We start from the raw sequence: 19195 nt of genomic DNA, 5'->3' as shown, positions 1-19195 counted from the left end.
TATATATATATATATATATATATTCACTTATAGTTGACATACAATATTATACAACATCAGCTTCAGGTGTCCAGTGCAGTGATCAAGCCTCCTCCCCATCCATGATGCAAGACATGTGACCACCTGACACCCTACAAAATATTTACAACATTATTAATTATATTCCTCACCATAAGTTTTATAGTATGTAAATTTAATGAAGAAGCACAGTACTCATATGAAGAAAGTTATACAATATTATTAAAAGACATAAAACAAGATTGGGACAAACAGAAAATCAACCATTTTTTGATGGGAAGATAAAATGTCATAAAAAATGTCAATTCTTCCCAAATGAAAGTACATATACAGTTAGGTAATTCCAATTTGTATCTCAAAGAATAGTTAAGGAAAAATATTTTTAAATAGAGAAATTTGCCTTATAAAAGATCAGAACATACTGTAAGGCCAATTAATCAAATCAATAAGTAAAGGGGAAAAAGTTGATCAGTGGAATAAAACAGGAATCCAAAATTAGGTGTTTGTATATACGAGAACATGGCAATTCAATTCATTGGGAAAAGGAAAGATGACATCATAAATGGTCCTGGAATAATGGGCTGTCCTTACTGAGTGCCTACTCTGTGCTAGGACTGTGCACTAGTAAGGCTTGCGTTCCAGTGGAGCAGTGGAGCCTGGGGGGTGAAAGCATTTCTTGCAAGACATTCACACCATCAAAGTTGGAGGCAGCAAGAGATTGACTCAGGTTCCAGTCTGTCCTCATGGGTTCTGGCTTATCCCTGCTCCCCCACTTTCCATCCATCTTCCCTTCCCAACTGCCTGCCCTACCAACTCCAAGCTCCAGTGTCAGAAGCAAAGAATGGCCTTTCATGGATTGTTTAATCCGCTCTTACAATTGCATAATTGTGTAAGGGCAGTTCCCTATAGTAAATCTCTTAGTTGAAAAAAATATAGATGTGCATGTATACACACGTATATGTATATGCATATGCATATCCTAAATGTCTGCTTCTCTGATTGAACCTTTTATTATTGAGACATAATTGATATATAACATTGTATAAGTTTAAGGTGTTCAATGTGCTCATTTGATACATTTATATAGCAATATGATTACCTTCATTGTTAGCTAACACCTTTATCATGTCACATAATTGTCATTTCTTTTATGTGGTTTGAGAACAGTTTGAGCCTTGACTGACATACTAGATGACAGACATGCAAGTATTCATTGTATTATTCTTTCAACTTGCCTTTAGGCTGGAAATATTTCAAAATAAAATTCTGGCGAGGGTTGGGGGTGGGGAGAAAAACAGGTACAAAGGATCTAACATCAATAGAAGAGCTAACTACAATCATGAAAATATGTTCAAATTCACTAGGAGTCAGGGACAGGCAATTTAAAGTGATAACGATGTACCACTTTACATCCATGGTGGCAAAGGGGCTCAAAACCATTGGAAAACTCTGAAAGCCAGTGTGCCATGTGCCCTCAGTTACCCACCCCCAGGGGCGAGGTTGCTTGTGTGTTTATACCAGTTCCCATTGGTCATTGGTTGAGAGCTGCTCTGGGGTGGGGTGGGGGTGGGGTGGGGAGGGAAATGCCACTTTTGGTGGTCATGCATTGGGGCAGAACCACTTGCCAAAGAAAAGCTGCAGGCAAAGATACTGGCAGTTGGAAACCAGGCTGATGTGCACCAAGTGGAAAGGCCTGAGAGGACAGAGATGGCTGAGGCACTGAGTGTCTGCTCGTGCAGTGCTCACATCCACTCATGTCGCTCATTAAGTTCAGCCTGTCACTGCTTCTTCTTAAAAAAAGGTAGAGGAAGAGAAATAAAAACGTACACCAGGGCTGGCCGAGTGACTGAGTTGGTTAAGAGCATGAGCTCTGAGTAACAGGGTCGCCGGTTTGACTCCCACATGGGCCAGTGAGCTGCGTCCGAGCTGAGCCACTGCTGAGCTGCCAACAGGTGGCAGGATGGCTCAGCTGGTGAGAGCATGTGCTCCTAACAATAGGGTTGCAGGTTGGACTCCCTCATGGGATGGTGGTCTACGCCCAACCACAACTAAGATTGAACATGGCACCTTGAGCTGAGCTGCCCTGGGCTGCTGACCGGTGGCCGGATGGTGACTGGACTTGGAGCTGAGCTAGCTGCGCCCTCCACAACTAAGATTGAAGGACAACAACTTGGCGGTTCCCCTTCCCCAATTCCGCAACACTGTTCCCCTTACCCCAATTCCCCCCCCCAAGATCTTAAAAAACAAACAAACAAGCAAGCAAGCAAACAAACAAACAAACAAACACATACACCAGGAGGGTTAGTGGGACAAGCTACAATCCCCACTGCTATGGTTGGTTCTAAGGCTGCAACTGAGATGCTTCCTTTCCTCCTCTACCATCCCCTTACTCTCAAGCAGCACTAGATGCTGGTCTACATGGCTTGCCTGGTGGGTAACCTGGACAGATCCTCATTCCCAAGGAGCCTGAGCCCTTTTCCGGCTGTGGTGGCCGCAGTTGCCCATTTGTGGATAGTTTATCACTGGGCACGGAGCACCAAGAGGCACCATGAATTCCCTGGCATGCAGATATGTTCAGCCTACTCCTACTATGTAGCAGCAACCTTATCTCCTCATGAAAATCAGGTTTGAGTACCCCTGCCAGGATAATCACTCCACTGCAAGTGTGTGAGACAGGAGGAGCCAGGCACAATTGCTAAGTATGGAGGACTCTACTATGTGGACCGATGTAGACTCTATGCAACCTTTTGCCTCAGCTCCCCCTGCCAACGGAGTGGTCATCTCCATATTTTCCCATTTAAATTCCTGAGAATGAAAAATTAATAATCCCTGGTTTTCTGGCCAGGTCCTCTCATAGGCCACAGCCTTGAGTCAATTGCCCAGTCAGCTGAGGTCAGAGGAGTTGGGGGGGGGTCCCATAATACAATTTTGGGGGTCTAGGGCTGCCTCATCAGCAGCAGTCCACTCCCCTCAAAAGAGGCTGTAGTTGTGGCTGGCACAATGTTGACATTTGGTAAAGGAGCTGTAGTCCTAAGGGACAGCTTTTTCACAAGCCCTCCTAGTCATGTGGTTAGTTCACAATTAGTAACTTACAGCCTTCTGAACCATTTCCTAATTTGTACAATAAGTGGGTTGGGCTAAGACCCCTTCGAGCTCCAAAATGCCTGATAACTGCCCCTTCCCTCAAACTTTTGTACATAAACTATTGTTAAGCCAGACTCCCTCCATCACATGTTTCTGTAATTTGTTTGAACCCAAAATTTCATTTTTCAATAAATGCTAGCTGTTATTTTGTATCTTTATTACATTGCATTCTGTGGTTTGGAGTCATCATTTTGCCTTGCCTCACTGTTTGACTCTTGAATTTCCCTTTTGGTATATTTGCTTTTCTTTATAGCTCTGTGCCATCAGCATCTATGAATGTGCTTTCTGTGTCACCATCCAAAACAGGACCAAGGGGTGGCCTGCAGCAAGTCACTGGAGACCTACTTTTTGGCTTCAGTGATCAGAGCTGCAAATCCCCGATAGTGCTGTGAGATGGCTCAAGTTCTCCCTCCTGACTCTGAAGCTATTGACAGATTTTTAAAGATGCTTTTGCTAAAATTCCTATTATATCTCCAGCAAACACATTATTGATTGATGTCAGACTTTGCCTAAGCCATCCTATATTTTAGAAAGGAAATTGTGACATTCCCAAAGTTACATTCTGTGGCAGGGCTGGCTTCTATATTCATAATATCATGTTCTTTCCATGACATCATATTTCCTCCACAGTTTGAGAAACTCACCTATTGTTGCTGTAACACATTACCAGAAATTTACTGGCTTAAAAAGCACAAATTTCTCATCTTCCAGTTCTGTTGATCAGAAGTCTGACACAGGTCTCACTAAAGTCAAGGTGTGAGCAGGGCTTGTTCCTTTCTGGAGGCTCTTGGGGAGAATCCGTTTATCCCAGGTGGCCTCTAGAAGCCTTTTCGAGCTTCAAGAAGCTACCTGCATTCCTTGGCTCATGGTTTCTTCCTCCACCTTCAAAGCCAGCAACTTGGGTGGAGTCCTCATGTTGCATCTCTCTGACCCTCCTTTCATGGTCCAGTCTCTTTCTTCCCATGGTCCCAAAAGTTGTTCCCTTTCAAGGACTCGTGGGATTAGATTGGGCCTACCAGGATAAAACTCCCCGTCTAAAGGTCCTTCACTTAATCACATGTACCTTTTTGTTAGGTAAAGTAACATATTCACAGGTCCTGGGGATTGGAGTGTGTACATTCCAGGGAGGCCATTATTCTGCCTACCATGCCCTATCTGTAGATTTGGGCCTCCTGGAGCCAGTGGGTTAATAAAGACAGCTATAACCTGACTTTCAGGGTCTCAGGAGACTTCCTTGACTTCCTGATGTTGGCTGGACTTCACCAAAGTTTATCCAGGTGAGCCCCTTTCCACACAGCAAATTCTTTTTGGATGCCCTCATGTTGGGCTCCCTCCTCTTGTCACCTTAACAACCTACTCCCTGTAATAGGCAGCAGAGGTCAGGAGAAGGCAAGAAATGGGCTTTGGTATTTGTCCTCTGGGACCACAGACGATATTACGGTCCTAGAAAAGCTGTACAGCACTGGCGCCTCAGCTCTTAAAAGCCCAGGTGTTTCTGACATTTGGGCAGGTGAGGTGCAGTGCGTAGTTACAGGTGTCCTTCCTGATGTTGTTTTGAAAGATAATATGAGTGTCAATATTGCAGACTCCATGTGACACACATGGGGAAGAAGGATCCTGCTCTCATCCCTATTTGTAAACAAGATGGTCTAGGATGGAAGGGAATGTGGGCTGTCATAAGGAGATGTGTAACCATCGCCAAAAGAGCTAAAGAGGAGAGGAATACAGGCCAAGCCTGCCTAAGACAGGCCATGGTGCGTGTGCAGTTTGGTTCATCCCAGGTCCCTCCCTCTGAAGCCTCTCCAAGGGTCAAGTTAGATAGCATGCCCACTGATACTTTGTTGAGCACATACCGGAAGCTGGGTTTTGGCATTTTACCTGGCATCCAAACCATGTTCGCTTGTGTTTGGTTTTGAAAACTGGGACATTATCTACAGTTTATAGCATTCCTACAAGTCTTCCTGCAACTGACTGACACACATGCTGCCCTGTACACCATAGGCGTAAGTACCCAGACTGCCCCCACCCACCCCTGCCACAGCTGCACTGTATCCTCCCACTCACTTTCACAGGCCCCTGAGGTCCCCAGGGAGTCACCGACACACAGTACTGTCTGTTATCTGGGGGAGGCCCTGACAGGCTGCCTGGGGGAGGGGCCTGGGTTGTTGGAAACTTTAATCAAGCAGAGCCGGTTAACAGCTGCAGAGACACCTTAGGAAACACTGAGCCTCACAAAGGAAATATTTGCAGAATCTGTCCCCATGGCCTTTTAAGACTTTTCTGAAAATGGCCCGTCATCCCTTGCCATGGAACAAAATAACAGCTATCACAGGCACGCTTTAGCCCACAGAAGCCTTTGTGATTAATCCCCTGAGCAGGCTTTGACACAGATGCTCACCTCACACAGACACCCCCAAGAGACTGCGAAGACCTGGGGATACACACACACACACACCCTGCCTCTCCCTGAGACACAGTGGGCACTTTTTCTGAGGCAGGCTGGGTAACATGTTGGGGAGAGCCCTCGACAGACCCATGGGCCCATCACAGCGCCTTCCACACACCACTAATCAAATACTACAAGCTGTTAGCATGTGGTGAGGACCTCTTCCCCTTCCTTTCCCCTCCCCACACCTGCAGGGGATGCTTTTGAGGGGGCGGATGTCACCCACTGGGGGTGGGTTTTTCTTACCTCCATACTTTGTCTTGACCCAGCTTCTTCCCACCCCCAGAAGTAGATCCTTTTGGGGTCACATCATGGTAAAAGGAGCATCAGGGAACACCTCTGAATTACGGCTCAGCAGGCTCCTTCTTCCCCTGGTTCCCCTCTTTCATCATGCAGGCTTTCATCAGCGATGAGGGCCTCTCAGCCCCTGGTCTTCCCCCATAAATTCCCCTTTCCTTAGAGCTGGGTGTAAAGGGACAATGTAGGGATTTTTTTTTTTTTTAAGGAAGAACTTCACTGGAAATTAAGAAAGAAACAAAAACCAAAACAAGAAAATACTAAAACCTCAGCTGACCCGGAGTGTGTACTCTCAGCACCCAACCCTGCTTTGTTTCTTTGCCTCCCCTCATCTAAGCGCTGCAGCCCTTCTTCATCCCTATGCTTGCCTGCTCCCTGACCACCCCCTCCCCACCAAGGGTTCATGAGCAGTCAGTGCTGCAGGCTTTTCCAGACGTGCACAAGTTGGGGTTGCCCTCATCCTCACCCCCAGCACAGGCCTATCCCAGAGCCTCTGCCTCCTGGACTCAGCTTGCTGGGTCCAGCTCAGATGCTGGGACACGGGGGACGCCATGAGTCCAGCAGGGGGCAGGATGGGACCAGAAAGAGGCTGACTGGCCACAGGTGTGATGGATGGGTAGGGCAACAAAGGTGGAAGAGGCCAGGGAAAGGCTGTGAAGAGGAGTCTGGGGGCGTTTACAGAGAAGAAACAGTGTGGTCCCAGATCCTCTGCACCCTCCAAAGGCTGTGGTTCCCAGGGACAGCTTTGGTGTGAGACCCTCCCTGTGTGTGGGATCCTCCACAGCTCTGTGTGACTACAGCAGGAGGGGAGCTGGCTCCAAACTGATGGGGAGATGGGCCCACAAAATCAGGGACCCTTTTCTGGGAACCCATACCTGCTGGGAACCCCAGGATGATGAGGAGCTAGGGCTCCATACTAGAACCCCCCAGTCTGGTGGGGGGATGAAGCCCCACCCTAGAGCAATGACTGGGGAGATCCTCTGGGGTTATCTGGGCACAAAAGAGCTCTGACTACACAGGGAAAGCCTGTGGACAAGGTAGCCAGGAGAGGAGGCACAGGGCAAATCAGGGGAGATGATCAGGAGCCTGACACTGCCAAAGTGAGTCTGGGGTAATGAAGGTGGAGAACAGGCAGAACACAGGGACAGGCCTGAGTAGCAGTCCTACTCAGTAGGACTGACCAACACCCCCTCCGTCCCCCCGCCGCAGCCCCAACCCCCATGCTCTGGACCTCAGTTTCCTCTCCTCTGCCACTCTGGCCAGTGCTCAGGGATATGATTCACTTCACTGAATCCATCTGTCTGAGATTTGCTCAGACCTTCCTCTTTTGTAACTGGAAGTCACAGGGTAAAACACTAAGCGAAACATTCACAGAGGGGACATAGAGCCTAAGAGTGTGAAAGGACAGAAGTGAGAGTGGCAAGGGAAGCTTGGTGCCAGTGGAAGAGGGAGAGACGGGTGAGGCAGAGGTGCCCAGGACCATGGCTGAGGCTGTCACCTATGCAGACCTGCGGTTTGTGAAGGCTCCCCTTAAGAAGAGCATCTCCAGCCAGTTAGGACAGGGTAAGGGGTGGCTGAGTATCTCCTTGACTCTGCATCCCCATCTTCCTTCATGACCCCACCCCACCGCACAGACCCTCATTCCTGACCCCCATCTTGGTCCCTTTTCTCTCTTTTCCAGTTTCAGAGGCTGATGAGGATGGGGAACTCACCTATGAGAATGTGCAAGTGCCCTCAATCTCCGGGGGAGCCTTGAGCTTGGCTTCCTCTGGACTAGGGGACAAAACCGGTATGAAGAGCTGGGGGGGGGTGTTTGTGTGGGGGTGTGTATCTTGAGCTGGTGAGTCCACAGTATTCTTGGGAAGACAACACCCTCGGGAAAAGGAGGGGGATTCTTAGGGAAGAGAAGAATGAGCACTGGATAAATGGCAGCCAGGGGGAAGGATAAGGCTCCCAGGGTCAAGGTGGAGATCCCAGTGGGGAGGCAGGGATAGGAGAGAAATCGGGCAGCCCCGTGGGGAGATGAGTTCGAATGGGAAATAGCAAGTCACAGGAGGGGTAAGAGAGGGTAGGGAAGGGATGAGAGAGCTCCCAAGAGAGGGTTTGGGACAGGCAGAGAGGGGCCCTGCGGAAAAGATAGAGGGAGACCCAAAAGGGCGAGGCGTGGTCCCTGGGGAACAGATAGGTAAGATCCAGGAGGGACACGAGAGAGTCCCAGGAGAGCTGAGGAACTCCAGAAGTGCTAAGGATGAGCCGGAGCAGCTGCGTAAGGCAACGGGGACACTGGGGTCTCAACGCGGCGGAGGGGTGTGAGGGGTGGGGAAAGGGGCATTCCCGGGGCTTCCCATCTTCTAATTGGACTTCGCTCGCCTTGCGCAGGGGTCCATTCGGAGCTGCCAACAGCGTCCTGGAGCTCCGTGACGTCACCGGCTGCTAGGCGGCTTCTGGAGTGTGAGTACCTAGCCCTGCCCGCCGCGCGCGCCTCCAGCGGGGGGTTTCGCGCACGTCCGCGGCCTCACGCACCTTGCCAACCCCGCAAAGCCCGGCGGGGAAGGGCGCGAAGTGACGTGCTGGCGTTGGGCGCGGGTGGTGCTGGGTCCTGCCGTGTGCAGGTCTGATTCCCGGACGTGAGCCATAGTTTCCCGGACCGTTTGGGCAGCTCCGCGACCCCCCTCACCTGCCCCTTTTACCCCCATCTTTCTGATGTGTCGTCCCCAGAGCCTCTCCTCCTCTCCCCGCTTACAATGGTCCTCATTCATATATCCCCTGCCGCTGTCTGGGTCTGAGATTTAGAGCCTCCTCACCAGAAACAACCTCCAGCCCTTATTCTGGAACGCTTTCCCTCCGCTACCTGCGGAAACGCACTGCCCCACAAAAGCCACCAGGCCTGCACCACGTCCTCTGAGGGAGGCTGTTTCCCATGAATCTTCCCACCCACCCCTCAGTATATAACCTCTTTCCTGGGGCTCACTGCCCCCCATCCCATTGTCTCCCTAAGGCCCCTCAGCCTGCTCCAAATACCTCCTTCTGGGCCTGCTCCTCACCGGCCTGCTGTTGGGCATGGTTGCCATCTCTCTGGGAGTACGCTGTGAGTATGACTGCCCCCGCTCCATTTCCCACTTACCCCAAACAACTTTCTCCCCTACTCTCCCCAGTAGCTGCCCTTCCTCAGCAGGGTCTGGAGTCACCAACACCACATCCTTAGCTTTTGGTCTGGTTCCCAGCCAGCTCTGTTTTAGAGCACTGTGTCTTCATAAATTGTCCTCACCTAATTCAGTACCTCCTTAAGCTTGAGGCCGTCAGATCTTATATTTCAGCCCCGTGTGCAAAAAGTTGCAAGAAGCAAAAAGGGCTGACACTGAAGTCTCAGGGAACCAGGGCACAGCTGAAGAAGATGCCCTCCAAATCTCTCTTTATGGCCAAACAGATCTGCAGGTGTCCCAGCAGCTCCAGCACACAAACAGGGTTCTGGAAGCCACTAACAGCAGCCTGAGGCAGCAGCTCCACCAAAGGATCACCCAGATAGGGCAGAGGGAACAGGATCTGCAGGGGTCCAGGAGGGAGCTGGCCCAGATTCAGGAGGCACTACAGGTGGAAAGGAGGGATTGCCAGGCTGTCAAAGAGAAGTTACAGGCCTGCCAGTCTGACAGGGAGAAGGCCCAGGAGAACTTGCAAAGAGAGGAGGAACAGAGGAGAACCTTGGAGCAGAGGCTGAACCGCATGCAGGACACACTGAAGCCCTTCTTCACATGCCCCTCACCAGGTATCTGCTCTGGGAGAGGAGAGATGGGAGGGTCTGCTGTGAGGGATGAATTGAAGCAAGGAGACACTCGTGGCAGGGTGCAGGGGTCTGTCTAGCGGGGGGTGGGGGGTGGGCATTGAGTTGTTCAGGAAAGGATAGTGCACATAAGCTGTGCAGCCTTAGCCAGCAAGGAGAAGGATCAAGCTGCATACTGGATTTAGGGGGACTCACCCAGCTTTAAGGCAGATCCTGTGGGGGAGAGGAGGGTAGCAGCCAGCAATGCAAGTCAATTGTCCAAAGCAGCAAACTCAGGTCTCATCTGGCTGACATCAATGTCGAGGATCCAGGAATCCCCTGAAGTGGGATGTGAAATTGGTTGTTTGCACATTTTTCTGAAGAGAGGGTCTATAGCTTTAATTAGATTTCACTACATCTGAGATTCCCCAAAAGGTTAAAAATTACTGACTGACAAGGTGCAGTCTGGTGGTGGGGCAAGGCAGCTGAAGCTCTCAAGCGTGGGTGACACAATGAGGTGGGTGGGGGTAATGTGGGGTAGGGAACGGGCATGGAGTGTTCATCCAGCCAGTGTGTGGGGATGAGGGAGGGGGACACCTAAGAGGGGAAGGGCTGTGCTGAATGAAGTAGGCTGAGGTTTGAGGCAAAGTGCCCAGTCCAAGGGGACTGGAATGTTCATGAACTGGTTATCTGTGGTCGAGGGTAGGCTCAGTCTAGCTCAGAGGGCATCTGGATTCTCCTCCAAGGTTTAAGACAGCGAGATTATGTGTAATCTCTGTCTTTTTAACCTTCTTAGTCTCTATGATCCTCAGTTCCATGCCAGTACTGCCCCATTCCCACAGCTGCACCCTAGACCTCAGCATCCCAAACTGTTCTTCTGCTGAAAGGTTGTTTTCAGACCTCCATCGTGACCACAATGCCCGCCTCTCCAGGCTTTCCCTACACTTCTTCTCCAACCTCATTGAGGCCTCCAACCCACTGACTCCCATTTCTTCCTTCCCATCAGCTGTCACCTGTCTTCACTTCTCTCTCTACCCATCTTGCATTCCGGGTGCATCACTTCAACCACTCACTCCTTTGTTCCATTGTCCCTGTGGTGCACCTGACTGGCAATCTCTGAACTCTGGATGAACTTAACTGCCCACCTTGTCCATGCCTGTACCCAGGTGAGACTAATGGTGTAATCTTTCTGCTTGGTGCCACTGAAACTCTAGTTTCACCTCAGCTGGGGCCACCGTGCTGCCTGACACCTCTGCAGTGGTTGCCTTGCTCTCCATAATAACTCCCTACCCTACTACCCTCTCTCTCACTTTCAGCAGATGCCCTACTGTCAGAGAGCAATTCCCTTCATTTTCCACCACCAAGTCTATATATCCATTTGCTTTTTTGCCCACCCCCATCTCTTGTAAGGATAACTGCAACAGCTTGCTGAATGTTTTCCCTAAACATCCCCCTGCACCCCCGTTCCACTCTTTGTACTGCAGTCAGGGTAATACTTTAAAAACAAAAATCTGATGTCATTTCAGTTAGTAAATCAAACGTTATGGAATACGTACTATATGTCCAGCACTGTACCCAGGCACTTGTGATATAGTAAGTGAACAAAATTTCTCTACGTAAAACCCTACATTGACTTTCTCTTTTTTGTAATATAAAAATAAAAAATTCTTTACGCGGCCTCCAAGGCCCCTGCCTACCTCGCAAGCATGTCACTTTCCCCTCACCCTCTTCTATCTGGCCACACCGACTTTTTTCCCCCCCCTTTAAGTTGACATAGGACAGTAATTCAAGAGGGTAGCTGGGTGGGCACGTGAGAAAATGTAGATAGAAAGAGAGGGAGCTAGTGGAGAAGGAATGATTTTTGAGTGACGGAGGTAAGACATGGAACAAGCAGTGGAGAGAGGTGGGTTGGGGTCAGGACTACAGATTGAGGTGTGGGATGTTAAAGAGGAATGTTTATTTCTTATAGTTGGTCGGAAAAAAGGAACAGAGAAGGGACAAATTTTGTGGTGCAGAGGAGGGAAATGGGGATAGTTCACATCAAGTGGCAATTTCAGCAAAACAGGAACTAAGGTTGTCTACTTGTGGAAGAGTGGAGAGGGAAGGAGGTGGCTAGAAGCTCGAATATGCAGTGGGGAATGCTTTAGGGAGCTAATGAGATGAATGAGAGGCCAATAGAACGCTTATGGGGCCCCAGGTGAGCTTAGCCAAAATGGGGGGGGGTGTGGACTGTGATCATTCAGAAATTGGGAATAGTGTCACCAGCCCTATTAAAATAACCCTCCCAGATTGTTAAGGAATAAAGTTGTTGGATGTTCAAGGCTTTTACTAAGTATATTCCAGAAAGATTGCAAAGATCAAGGACTAGAAGTCAATGAAGGTGCTGAGATCAGACTTGGGGAACATTGTTAGCACTACAATAGATTGCTGAGCGGTTACTTTCATCCTGAGTGTTGAGATCTCCCTCCTGGGTCTGGGCTGTGCTGTCACATTCTTTCTGTTTTTTCAGACACCTGTTGTCCCGTGGGATGGATACTGAATGAGAGGAGTTGCTTTTACGTCTCACTTACTAAGAGAACTTGGGAGAACAGCCAAGACTATTGTAAATCTCTGTCCTCCAACCTGGCCACGGTCAGGGACGTTTCTTATTCAGTAAGCATACCCTATTCACAAACTGTAGTGGGTACTGTTAGGTAAAGTCGGGAATGGCACCGCACACACGGCATGCATGCTGTGGCGTGCCTTCCTTTTCTATGCAGCTTCTCAGCAGGACTCCAGGCAGCCCCTACTAATTGATTAGAGCTGGCATACGAGTTGACTTATGAACCATCTTTACTTTTACCTGTTTCTCCTCTCAGTTTTCCGGGCTGCCTAATGGATTCTTTGACTGTCATGGTCTCTCAGGGAGAGGCCTCATACTTGGTGGGCTGGATTGTAGGGATTGATTCTGTGACTATAGCAGATCATGGAATGACTCCCCTTCAAAGGCTGGCATTTCTTATCCAGCTGGGAGGCGAACTGCAGGTGAGCCTGCATATGCAGGTTGGCACTTAAAAGATGCAAGGATAGTCACCAATGAGCTGATGTCATGCACCAAGGATGGGGACAGTCTTCCTGTCAAAGTTCCCAGGTCTCCCTAGAGTATTCATTCTCTTCCATCAGCCCAGGTCCCCTTACCACATCCCCTCCCCTCATTCTACTGTTTTCCGTCACTCTCCACACACCTCTGGTCTCTCTGAATCTCCCCTCAGGGCTATTATAATTATTATAGCAGCAGCTTAACTAATATGTTGGAAAAAAATGGCTGGACTGATTCATATTGGATTACCTTCAATGCTAAGGAGTGGCATTTGACTGAAAGTACAAAAATCTCTAGGTAAGTCTGTTAGGACTTTTGAACATTTTCAACTTCATACTCCCTTCATAGAGTATTGAGATTTCCCGCCAGGTCTCATTCCTAAAACTCACAAATCAATACTGTAATTGCCTATTTGTCCATTTTCTCTATTTGATTAATAATTCTTTAGGATATTCTTATTCTCTAGTCTGTCCCCAGTACCTAGCAGTTCCTGGCACATGCTTTAAAAAAAAAATCACTAGGTTAGAACCTATGCCATCTTTCTCTCAGAGGGAGAAGCTGAGGATTTTGCGAGGGCTTCACAGCTGAAGAACCCTGGCATTCTCACTTCCTGTCTGCCCCTTGGCAAGTCCACCCAAGCTAAGGCGGTACTTTCTTAGTCGGGGCCTCTTGGGGCAGTAGAGCTGCCTCAGGGACATGAGTAAGGGAACAGTGGGTAACTTTGAGAATCAACCCCAGGGGCCCTGAAATAAGGTAGTCACCTCCTATGTTCCCTAACTGGTTCAAGACCTTGGGAGATTTTTCCTTCCCCTTGTTCTAAAGCTTCTTAGGGTTGGAGTCCAGACATGTCCCTGAACCATGCCCAAACGTGGCCACAGGCAGGCAGGGTGTTAGGACTTCGGCTAGGTTTTATGCAGGGAGGGGGAGGAGAGAAGGAAAGGGAGGGGGCCAGAGTTTATCCTGGTTCTCACAACTCTAGACTTTTCGTTCAAAACCCAAGATGTCTCAAGGTACAAACCACCTGGAGAAAAAAAAGAGAGCTGCAGTGGGAGTCAGACTGTTCTTTTCATCTTTCCTGCATCTGTGAGATGGCAGCGTTCAAGTATCCAGATGGGGACCACTCTGCACTGAGCAGGGTAAGTGTGAGGGATGGGACTGAGGCATGGGAATCTGGTGGGGAGAGGGGACTCAGAAGTCAGGGGAAAACTTGTTCCTGGGAGTGACAGTCATACCCACAGCCTTCAGGGCCCTGGTCTGCTTATGTAAGGGGGCATTGCACAGGAAGGCCTGGAACTGAACGGGGCCTGGTGATGTGGCTGTCCAGGGAGCTGGATGAGGGTTCCTAGTGACAGTCAACTGTGGAGTTCACTGATGCTTTACTCTTCCAGATACTCATGCCAACGAGAGCCCGTGCCCCTCATCCTTAACCTGAAGCCTACAGGTCCTAAGATCATCTCCCTCCAGCGTTTCCTCACTCTGCCTGGACAATGCTTGGCCAAGGGCTAATCCATGCCACTGCCTGATTGAAATCCTGTCCCAGAAACTGACTGTTTCTGGGAAAAGGGTGCAGAAACCTCTAGAAGAGATTTTGGCATCCTCAAGAACCTCTCATACCCATAGCGGAATGGGGAACTGTGGGGAGGAGGGCGCACGGGCTTAGTGGATAGGGCAGCCCGGAGCCAGCCAGGCAGTTTTATTGAAATATTTTTAAATAATTTGCACGTGTTAGTCTCGTGTGTCAGCAATGCCGTGTCTGGTTCAGTGATCCCCATTGGAGAGCAAGCCCAGGGGTTGGATAGGAAATGTTCTGTCCCTCGAGTCCATGCGGAGGTTCCCCTATATAGGGAGAGAGCCGGTCAGCCCATCTGGGGGTGGCACTGTCCAGCATGTGTCCTCACAGGGCACCCTGAAGGCCAAAGTTGGAGGCCTGAGACCACAGGCCCCACTGCTAAGAGCGTGCCCCAGGCAGCTGCAGGCTGGGTGTGGGTGGCTTGGCATGATGACCTCGGTGGCAGAGGAGACTGCCCGCCTCACAGTTCAGGTTGCGGTAGCGGGCAACAGCTGGTGTGGGGCGGGGGCACATGGATAGGAAGCCAAAGCTGAATGGGCCAAGGCAGCAGCCAGGGCAGGGCAGTCCCTCATCGGACTCCCGGGGAACTGAAGGGGGCGGCGAGGGTTCTGTCCTCTCCAGGGCTGCCGCCCGGGGCAGGCTATGCTGGGCCCGGTTCCAGGGCTCCCCGGCCCAGCCTTGTGGAGAGTTCACCACCACAGCTGGGGGGTTGTTGTTAAGGGGAGGTCCTGATCTAGGGGACCAGGGCTGGGAGGCCGAGGAACAAGTGCTGATGAAGTTGTCTGTGGCCACGGCCAAGGGCAGCTGGGGAGCTGGTCCTGGAGGTTCTGGCTCAGGGCTACTGCCCTCACACTCCATTTTCTCCTCAGCCGAGGTGCCCACAGCAGGAGGGCCAGGCCCCGGCAACGCTGTCTCCATACGTCGGGGGAGTTCCGGGGATGATGGTAGTGAGCGGCAGCGACGAGCAGGTGTCCCAGGGTGGACCAGGATCTCTGGAGTAGTCGCCAAGGGCAGCTGGGTAGAGGGCAGTGGTGACGGTGGTACAAGGGGCAGGGGGGCGACTGGCTTGCTGGGTGTGTCCAGGAGCTTGATCTTGCCACCCCTGAGGTCTTCCCGTAGTGAGAAGGGGTTGACGCGAGTCAGATTGTCCCCCCAGTTGGGGGGTGATTCTGGTGATGGGGGCAGGAAGAGGTCTGACCGGCTTCGGGAGAGCCGGGGGTCTGGCCTGGGAAGCGTGGCAGAGGGACCCCCTCTTGGAAAAGACCCTGTAGACAGAGAAGTCTATGATCACTGTTCTCAGCATTGATAGCTTCTTGTTGCCTCATTATTCACCAGGAGGCTGGTGGGACTAGAGCTTAGAAAAGGGAGTCTCACAGGGTCCTTTGGAAAGGGGGAGATGTCACCTCCAGTTCCCTTTTACTTCTTCCTTCAGGCTCTAGAATTAGAAAACTATTTTCTTTAAGATGTCCTTTCACCCCATCCCACTCTCAGCCTTCTCAACTAATAAATATACTTAGTCTCCTCCAGGTAACTCCCTGAATTCTAAGGAGGAGTGAGGCAAAAGGACTCCAGTTGGGTCAAGGTCATGGTCGCTTACCCTGATTGTGTATCAGGGGAGCCCTGGTGAGGGGGGCTGGCTCAGGCAGCTGCTCCAGGATCCATTCCAAGTGTTGGGTGATTTCGGTGAAGGGAGCACGAGCGCTGGGTTCCATCTGATGGGTAGGGATGGGGCAACTTGACTTAGTGCTCCGAAAGGGGATCCCTGAGTTTTCCTCCCATCACCTGGGACAGGACAGCCTTGTCAGCTGATGGAGGGGGCAGAGGGCAGGGAGGGTGAGGCTCTTACACTGCAGCAATGGATGGCCAGGAGCAGGAACGGCAGTGGGCAGTCATCTCCTACCAGGGTCCGGAAAGCAGGCACATCCAGGCCAAAGTCCTGTGGGGACAGAGAGGAGGGGTCTCCTAGTCAGCCTTCCTTGGGTTCTCCTGCCCCCTCATCAGGACCTCAACCTCCAGGGAACCCTCCTTGGTTATGAGCTGCCCAGCCTGGAGCTCCTCCTTTTCAAACCTGGAGACATCATTCACCTCAGTACGGGGTAGGTAGTCAGGGTCTGCAGGTACCCGTGCGATGAGCTCACAGAGGACAATCCCAAAGGCAAAGACATCAGCCTGGGGGTAGGAGATAATGTCAGGGGGAGGAATTGAATCAGAATGTGTCAGAATTCAGAGGGGAGTCTTGACAGTCTTCATGTGTTGGAGGAGTGCCTGTGAGAGGCAAGGGGGGTCTTGGGGGCGTCCGAAATATCTGGTAGGGTTGTTGAGGAACTTGAGATGGGGCCTTCCAGGGTTTCTGGAAGGCCTTCAGGATCTGAAGGGTTGATATCTTACCTTCTCGTCATACAGCTCACCCCGCAACACTTCTGGAGCCATCCAGTACGGGGAACCCACCACAGCCAATGGCTCCTTCCTTGCCCCTTCCCTGTAGGGCAGGGGCAGAGTGGTGAGAAACACCCCACTTAGACATCCCCCCAAAACAGAAGAGGATAAGGTGAGCCCCCTCCCCACCCTAAGGGAAATGTCCCTGGGGGCTTTATTTAGACAGGGGTCTTCTGGGAGGTTTAGGGGAGCAGGGGTGTTTACCTCACCTATACACAGGAATCTTTTCAGCCAGCCCGAAGTCACCCACAACAGCTGTGAAGCCTTGGTCTTCCCGTCGGATCAGACAGTTCTGACACACATATAGCATCCCACACACCCATCACGTTCTGCTCTTTGATCTCCCAGTCTACACCCAAAGCTCTGTCACTCCAGAATAACCCCAAGCCTCTCTGATCTCCCAATTCTTCAGTGCACCCCAATCTTGCAGCATCATCTGTCACTCCAAAACACAGTGTGGTGTACTCAGTCCCTCGGCGCACGCCCCATCAACCCAGTCCCCCATTCTCCAATGCCTTGCTACTCTAACATCCTAACATATGTATTCTTCACATTCCAGCATCCATGGGCTGGTGACAACCTAATAGTCTCAAACCCCCCTTCATGCCTCCACCCATCGGCCAGCCTACCTTGGATGTGAGGTCTCGGTGGAATACACCTTTGGCATGCAGGTAGCGTAGGCCGTGGGCAATGTCCAGAGCCAGGCGGAGCCTGACAGGCCAGGATAAGGGTTCGGGGGAGCTGAGAAGCTGTTCCAAGGTCCCCCCATTCATGTACTAGGACATAGGGGGAGGAGAAGGGGAATGAATGTCAAGGTTTCAGTCTGTACTCTAGTCTCCCGCTTATAAGCCAGGGGACACTCAGGATCACAAAGGTCAGAAGCATGAGCCTGTGCTCTAGGGTCCCCCATTCGTATTCTAGGACTGTTCTGTCCTGTACATGTATAGCTATTTATGTTTAAATTACTAAGTTTAAATAAAATTAAACATTGGGTTCCTCAGTCACACCAGTCATATTTCCAGTACTCCCTAGCCACATGTGGCTACAGTTTTGGACATCACAGATACAGAACATTTTCATCGCTGCAGGAAGTTCTGTTGGACAGCAATGTTCTAGAGCAGCGCTTCTCAACCTGTGGGTCGCAACCCCTTTAGGGGTTGAACGACCCTTTCACAGGGGTCGCCTAAGACCATTGGAAAACAAAAAGATATTTACATTACGATTCATAACAGTAGCAAAATTATAGTTATAGAGTAGCAACGAAAATAATTTTATGGTTGGGGGTCACCACACCATGAGGAACTGTATTAAGGGGTCGCGGCATTAGCAAGGTTGAGAACCGCTGTTCTAGAGGATATAGAGGCCCTTTATTTGTGGTTTGCCCAAAAGGAAGTTCAGGGAAAGAGGTCCTGCTGCCTCTCACTATTCCTCTGTAGAAGAACCAGGCCCTGACTCTCCTCTTGGTGGTGGTGGGGTCCTCCCTTCCTGGCCCATCCTCACCTCCGTAAGAGCGTGCAGCTGCCCCTGGTGCACACAGACCCCCATGAACCTGGAAGAGGGGAGGGAGGATAGGAGGGTAGGCTTTAAGAGCCCTGCCCCCTTTCCCCCCACCGCAGTTCCCACTTTTCCAGCGGGATCTTTCCCCTCCCCGCAGCAAGCTTCCCAGCAAGCAGCTGGGGCCCACTCACCTGAGGATGTTGGGGTGCCGGAGCTGGTTCATCAGCTGCACCTCCCGTAGCGTGTTTCCCCGGTTACTGGGGAGCCTGTTCATTTTCAGCACCATGACTTGCCCTGACTGTCGGTGCCGAACCTGGGGGCAGCAGAGGCCGACGAGTCCCGGGTAGGTTGGGCAGGTCTCCCGGAATCCTGTCCCCTAGCTCCAGCCTCCCGTCTAAGGCTCGGTCCCGCCCCTCTGCCCTCTCTGCTGGTCTTACCTTGTAGACCTCAGAGAAGAAGCCGGCCCCGATCTTCTCGGCGCAGTGGAAATCGTCCACGCGCGCAAGGCTGGACACGGCGCTGCGGAGCGCCCGGTAGGAGGAGGGGCGGCCCCGGCCCGGGCCTGCACCCGCGCCCCCCGGCCCCGGGGGCCCCTCCCCCGGCGCCTCTCCCGGCCCGGGTCCAGGGCCCCGCAGTGGGGGCCTTTCCCCGGCCATGGCCGGGCCCCCAGCCCGGGCCTGCCTCACATGGCAGGGTCCCCGGGGCCCGGGCAGGCCGCGCTAGCCATGGGCGCGGGCCCAGCCCGATCCGGGGCGCCCGGGCTCCCGCTCCCGCCTTAGAGAATGGAAGATCCGCTGAAGATTCTGGGCCCGCCCCCGCCGCGCCGGCTTGCTGGGCCCGGGTGGACGGCGCTCCGCTCCGCTCTGCGCAGGGCCTGGGCCTGGGCCGGGCAGTGGCGGTGGCGCTCCCGGGCGCCGGCGGGCAGGAGGGCTCCCCGCAGGCGGAGGCGGG

At 51.6% G+C, this 19195-nt stretch overlaps 2 protein-coding genes across 4 annotated transcripts; one reads left to right on the top strand and one right to left on the bottom strand.

Moving 5' to 3' along the window:
• Nucleotides 1-7237: 7237 nt before the first annotated feature.
• Nucleotides 7238-14299, top strand: CD72 (CD72 molecule). Of its 2 annotated transcripts, none has more exons than XM_019663373.1 (9): nucleotides 7238-7468; nucleotides 7587-7694; nucleotides 8285-8356; nucleotides 8904-8993; nucleotides 9333-9668; nucleotides 12172-12314; nucleotides 12914-13038; nucleotides 13721-13877; nucleotides 14130-14299. In XM_019663373.1, the coding sequence occupies exons 1-9, from the start codon at nucleotides 7387-7389 to the stop codon at nucleotides 14166-14168; spliced, it is 1152 nt and encodes a 383-aa protein (XP_019518918.1). In that variant the 5' UTR covers nucleotides 7238-7386; the 3' UTR covers nucleotides 14169-14299. The 2 variants fall into 2 exon arrangements, with proteins under 2 accessions (XP_019518918.1, XP_019518919.1); XM_019663374.1 differs by having other exon boundaries at nucleotides 7239-7468; nucleotides 13742-13877.
• Nucleotides 14300-14405: 106 nt separating this feature from the next.
• On the bottom strand, nucleotides 14406-19189 carry TESK1 (testis associated actin remodelling kinase 1). 2 transcript variants are annotated; one of them, XM_019663371.1, is made up of 10 exons: nucleotides 18682-19189; nucleotides 18436-18557; nucleotides 18248-18296; nucleotides 17377-17523; nucleotides 16957-17039; nucleotides 16700-16790; nucleotides 16397-16480; nucleotides 16158-16247; nucleotides 15909-16023; nucleotides 14406-15576 (listed from the first exon to the last, which is right to left on the bottom strand). In XM_019663371.1, the coding sequence occupies exons 1-10, from the start codon at nucleotides 18898-18900 to the stop codon at nucleotides 14690-14692; spliced, it is 1887 nt and encodes a 628-aa protein (XP_019518916.1). In that variant the 5' UTR covers nucleotides 18901-19189; the 3' UTR covers nucleotides 14406-14689. The 2 variants fall into 2 exon arrangements, with proteins under 2 accessions (XP_019518916.1, XP_019518917.1); XM_019663372.1 differs by lacking the exons at nucleotides 16957-17039; nucleotides 18248-18296; nucleotides 18436-18557; nucleotides 18682-19189 and having other exon boundaries at nucleotides 17377-17516.
• Nucleotides 19190-19195: the final 6 nt, after the last annotated feature.

This window comes from Hipposideros armiger, unplaced genomic scaffold (assembly GCF_001890085.2).
Source record: "Hipposideros armiger isolate ML-2016 unplaced genomic scaffold, ASM189008v1 scaffold_388, whole genome shotgun sequence".
NCBI lineage: Eukaryota > Metazoa > Chordata > Mammalia > Chiroptera > Hipposideridae > Hipposideros > Hipposideros armiger.
This window is presented reverse-complemented; position numbering and strand designations above follow the sequence as displayed.

Excerpts from the sequence above, each read along its gene's own strand:
- CD72 (XM_019663373.1), top strand. The coding sequence starts at position 7,387 with ATGGCTGAGGCTGTCACCTATGCAGACCTGCGGTTTGTGAAGGCTCCC. Across the intron at positions 7,469-7,586 it reads CTCCAGCCAGTTAGGACAGG|TTTCAGAGGCTGATGAGGAT; the intron begins GTAAGGGGTGGC and ends TCTCTTTTCCAG. Across the intron at positions 13,039-13,720 it reads GAAAGTACAAAAATCTCTAG|ACTTTTCGTTCAAAACCCAA; the intron begins GTAAGTCTGTTA and ends TCACAACTCTAG.
- TESK1 (XM_019663371.1), bottom strand. The coding sequence starts at position 18,900 with ATGGCCGGGGAAAGGCCCCCACTGCGGGGCCCTGGACCCGGGCCGGGA. Across the intron at positions 16,481-16,699 it reads GTGAGCTGTATGACGAGAAG|GCTGATGTCTTTGCCTTTGG; the intron begins GTAAGATATCAA and ends TCCTACCCCCAG. Across the intron at positions 16,024-16,157 it reads TGGCCATCCATTGCTGCAGT|ATGGAACCCAGCGCTCGTGC; the intron begins GTAAGAGCCTCA and ends CCTACCCATCAG.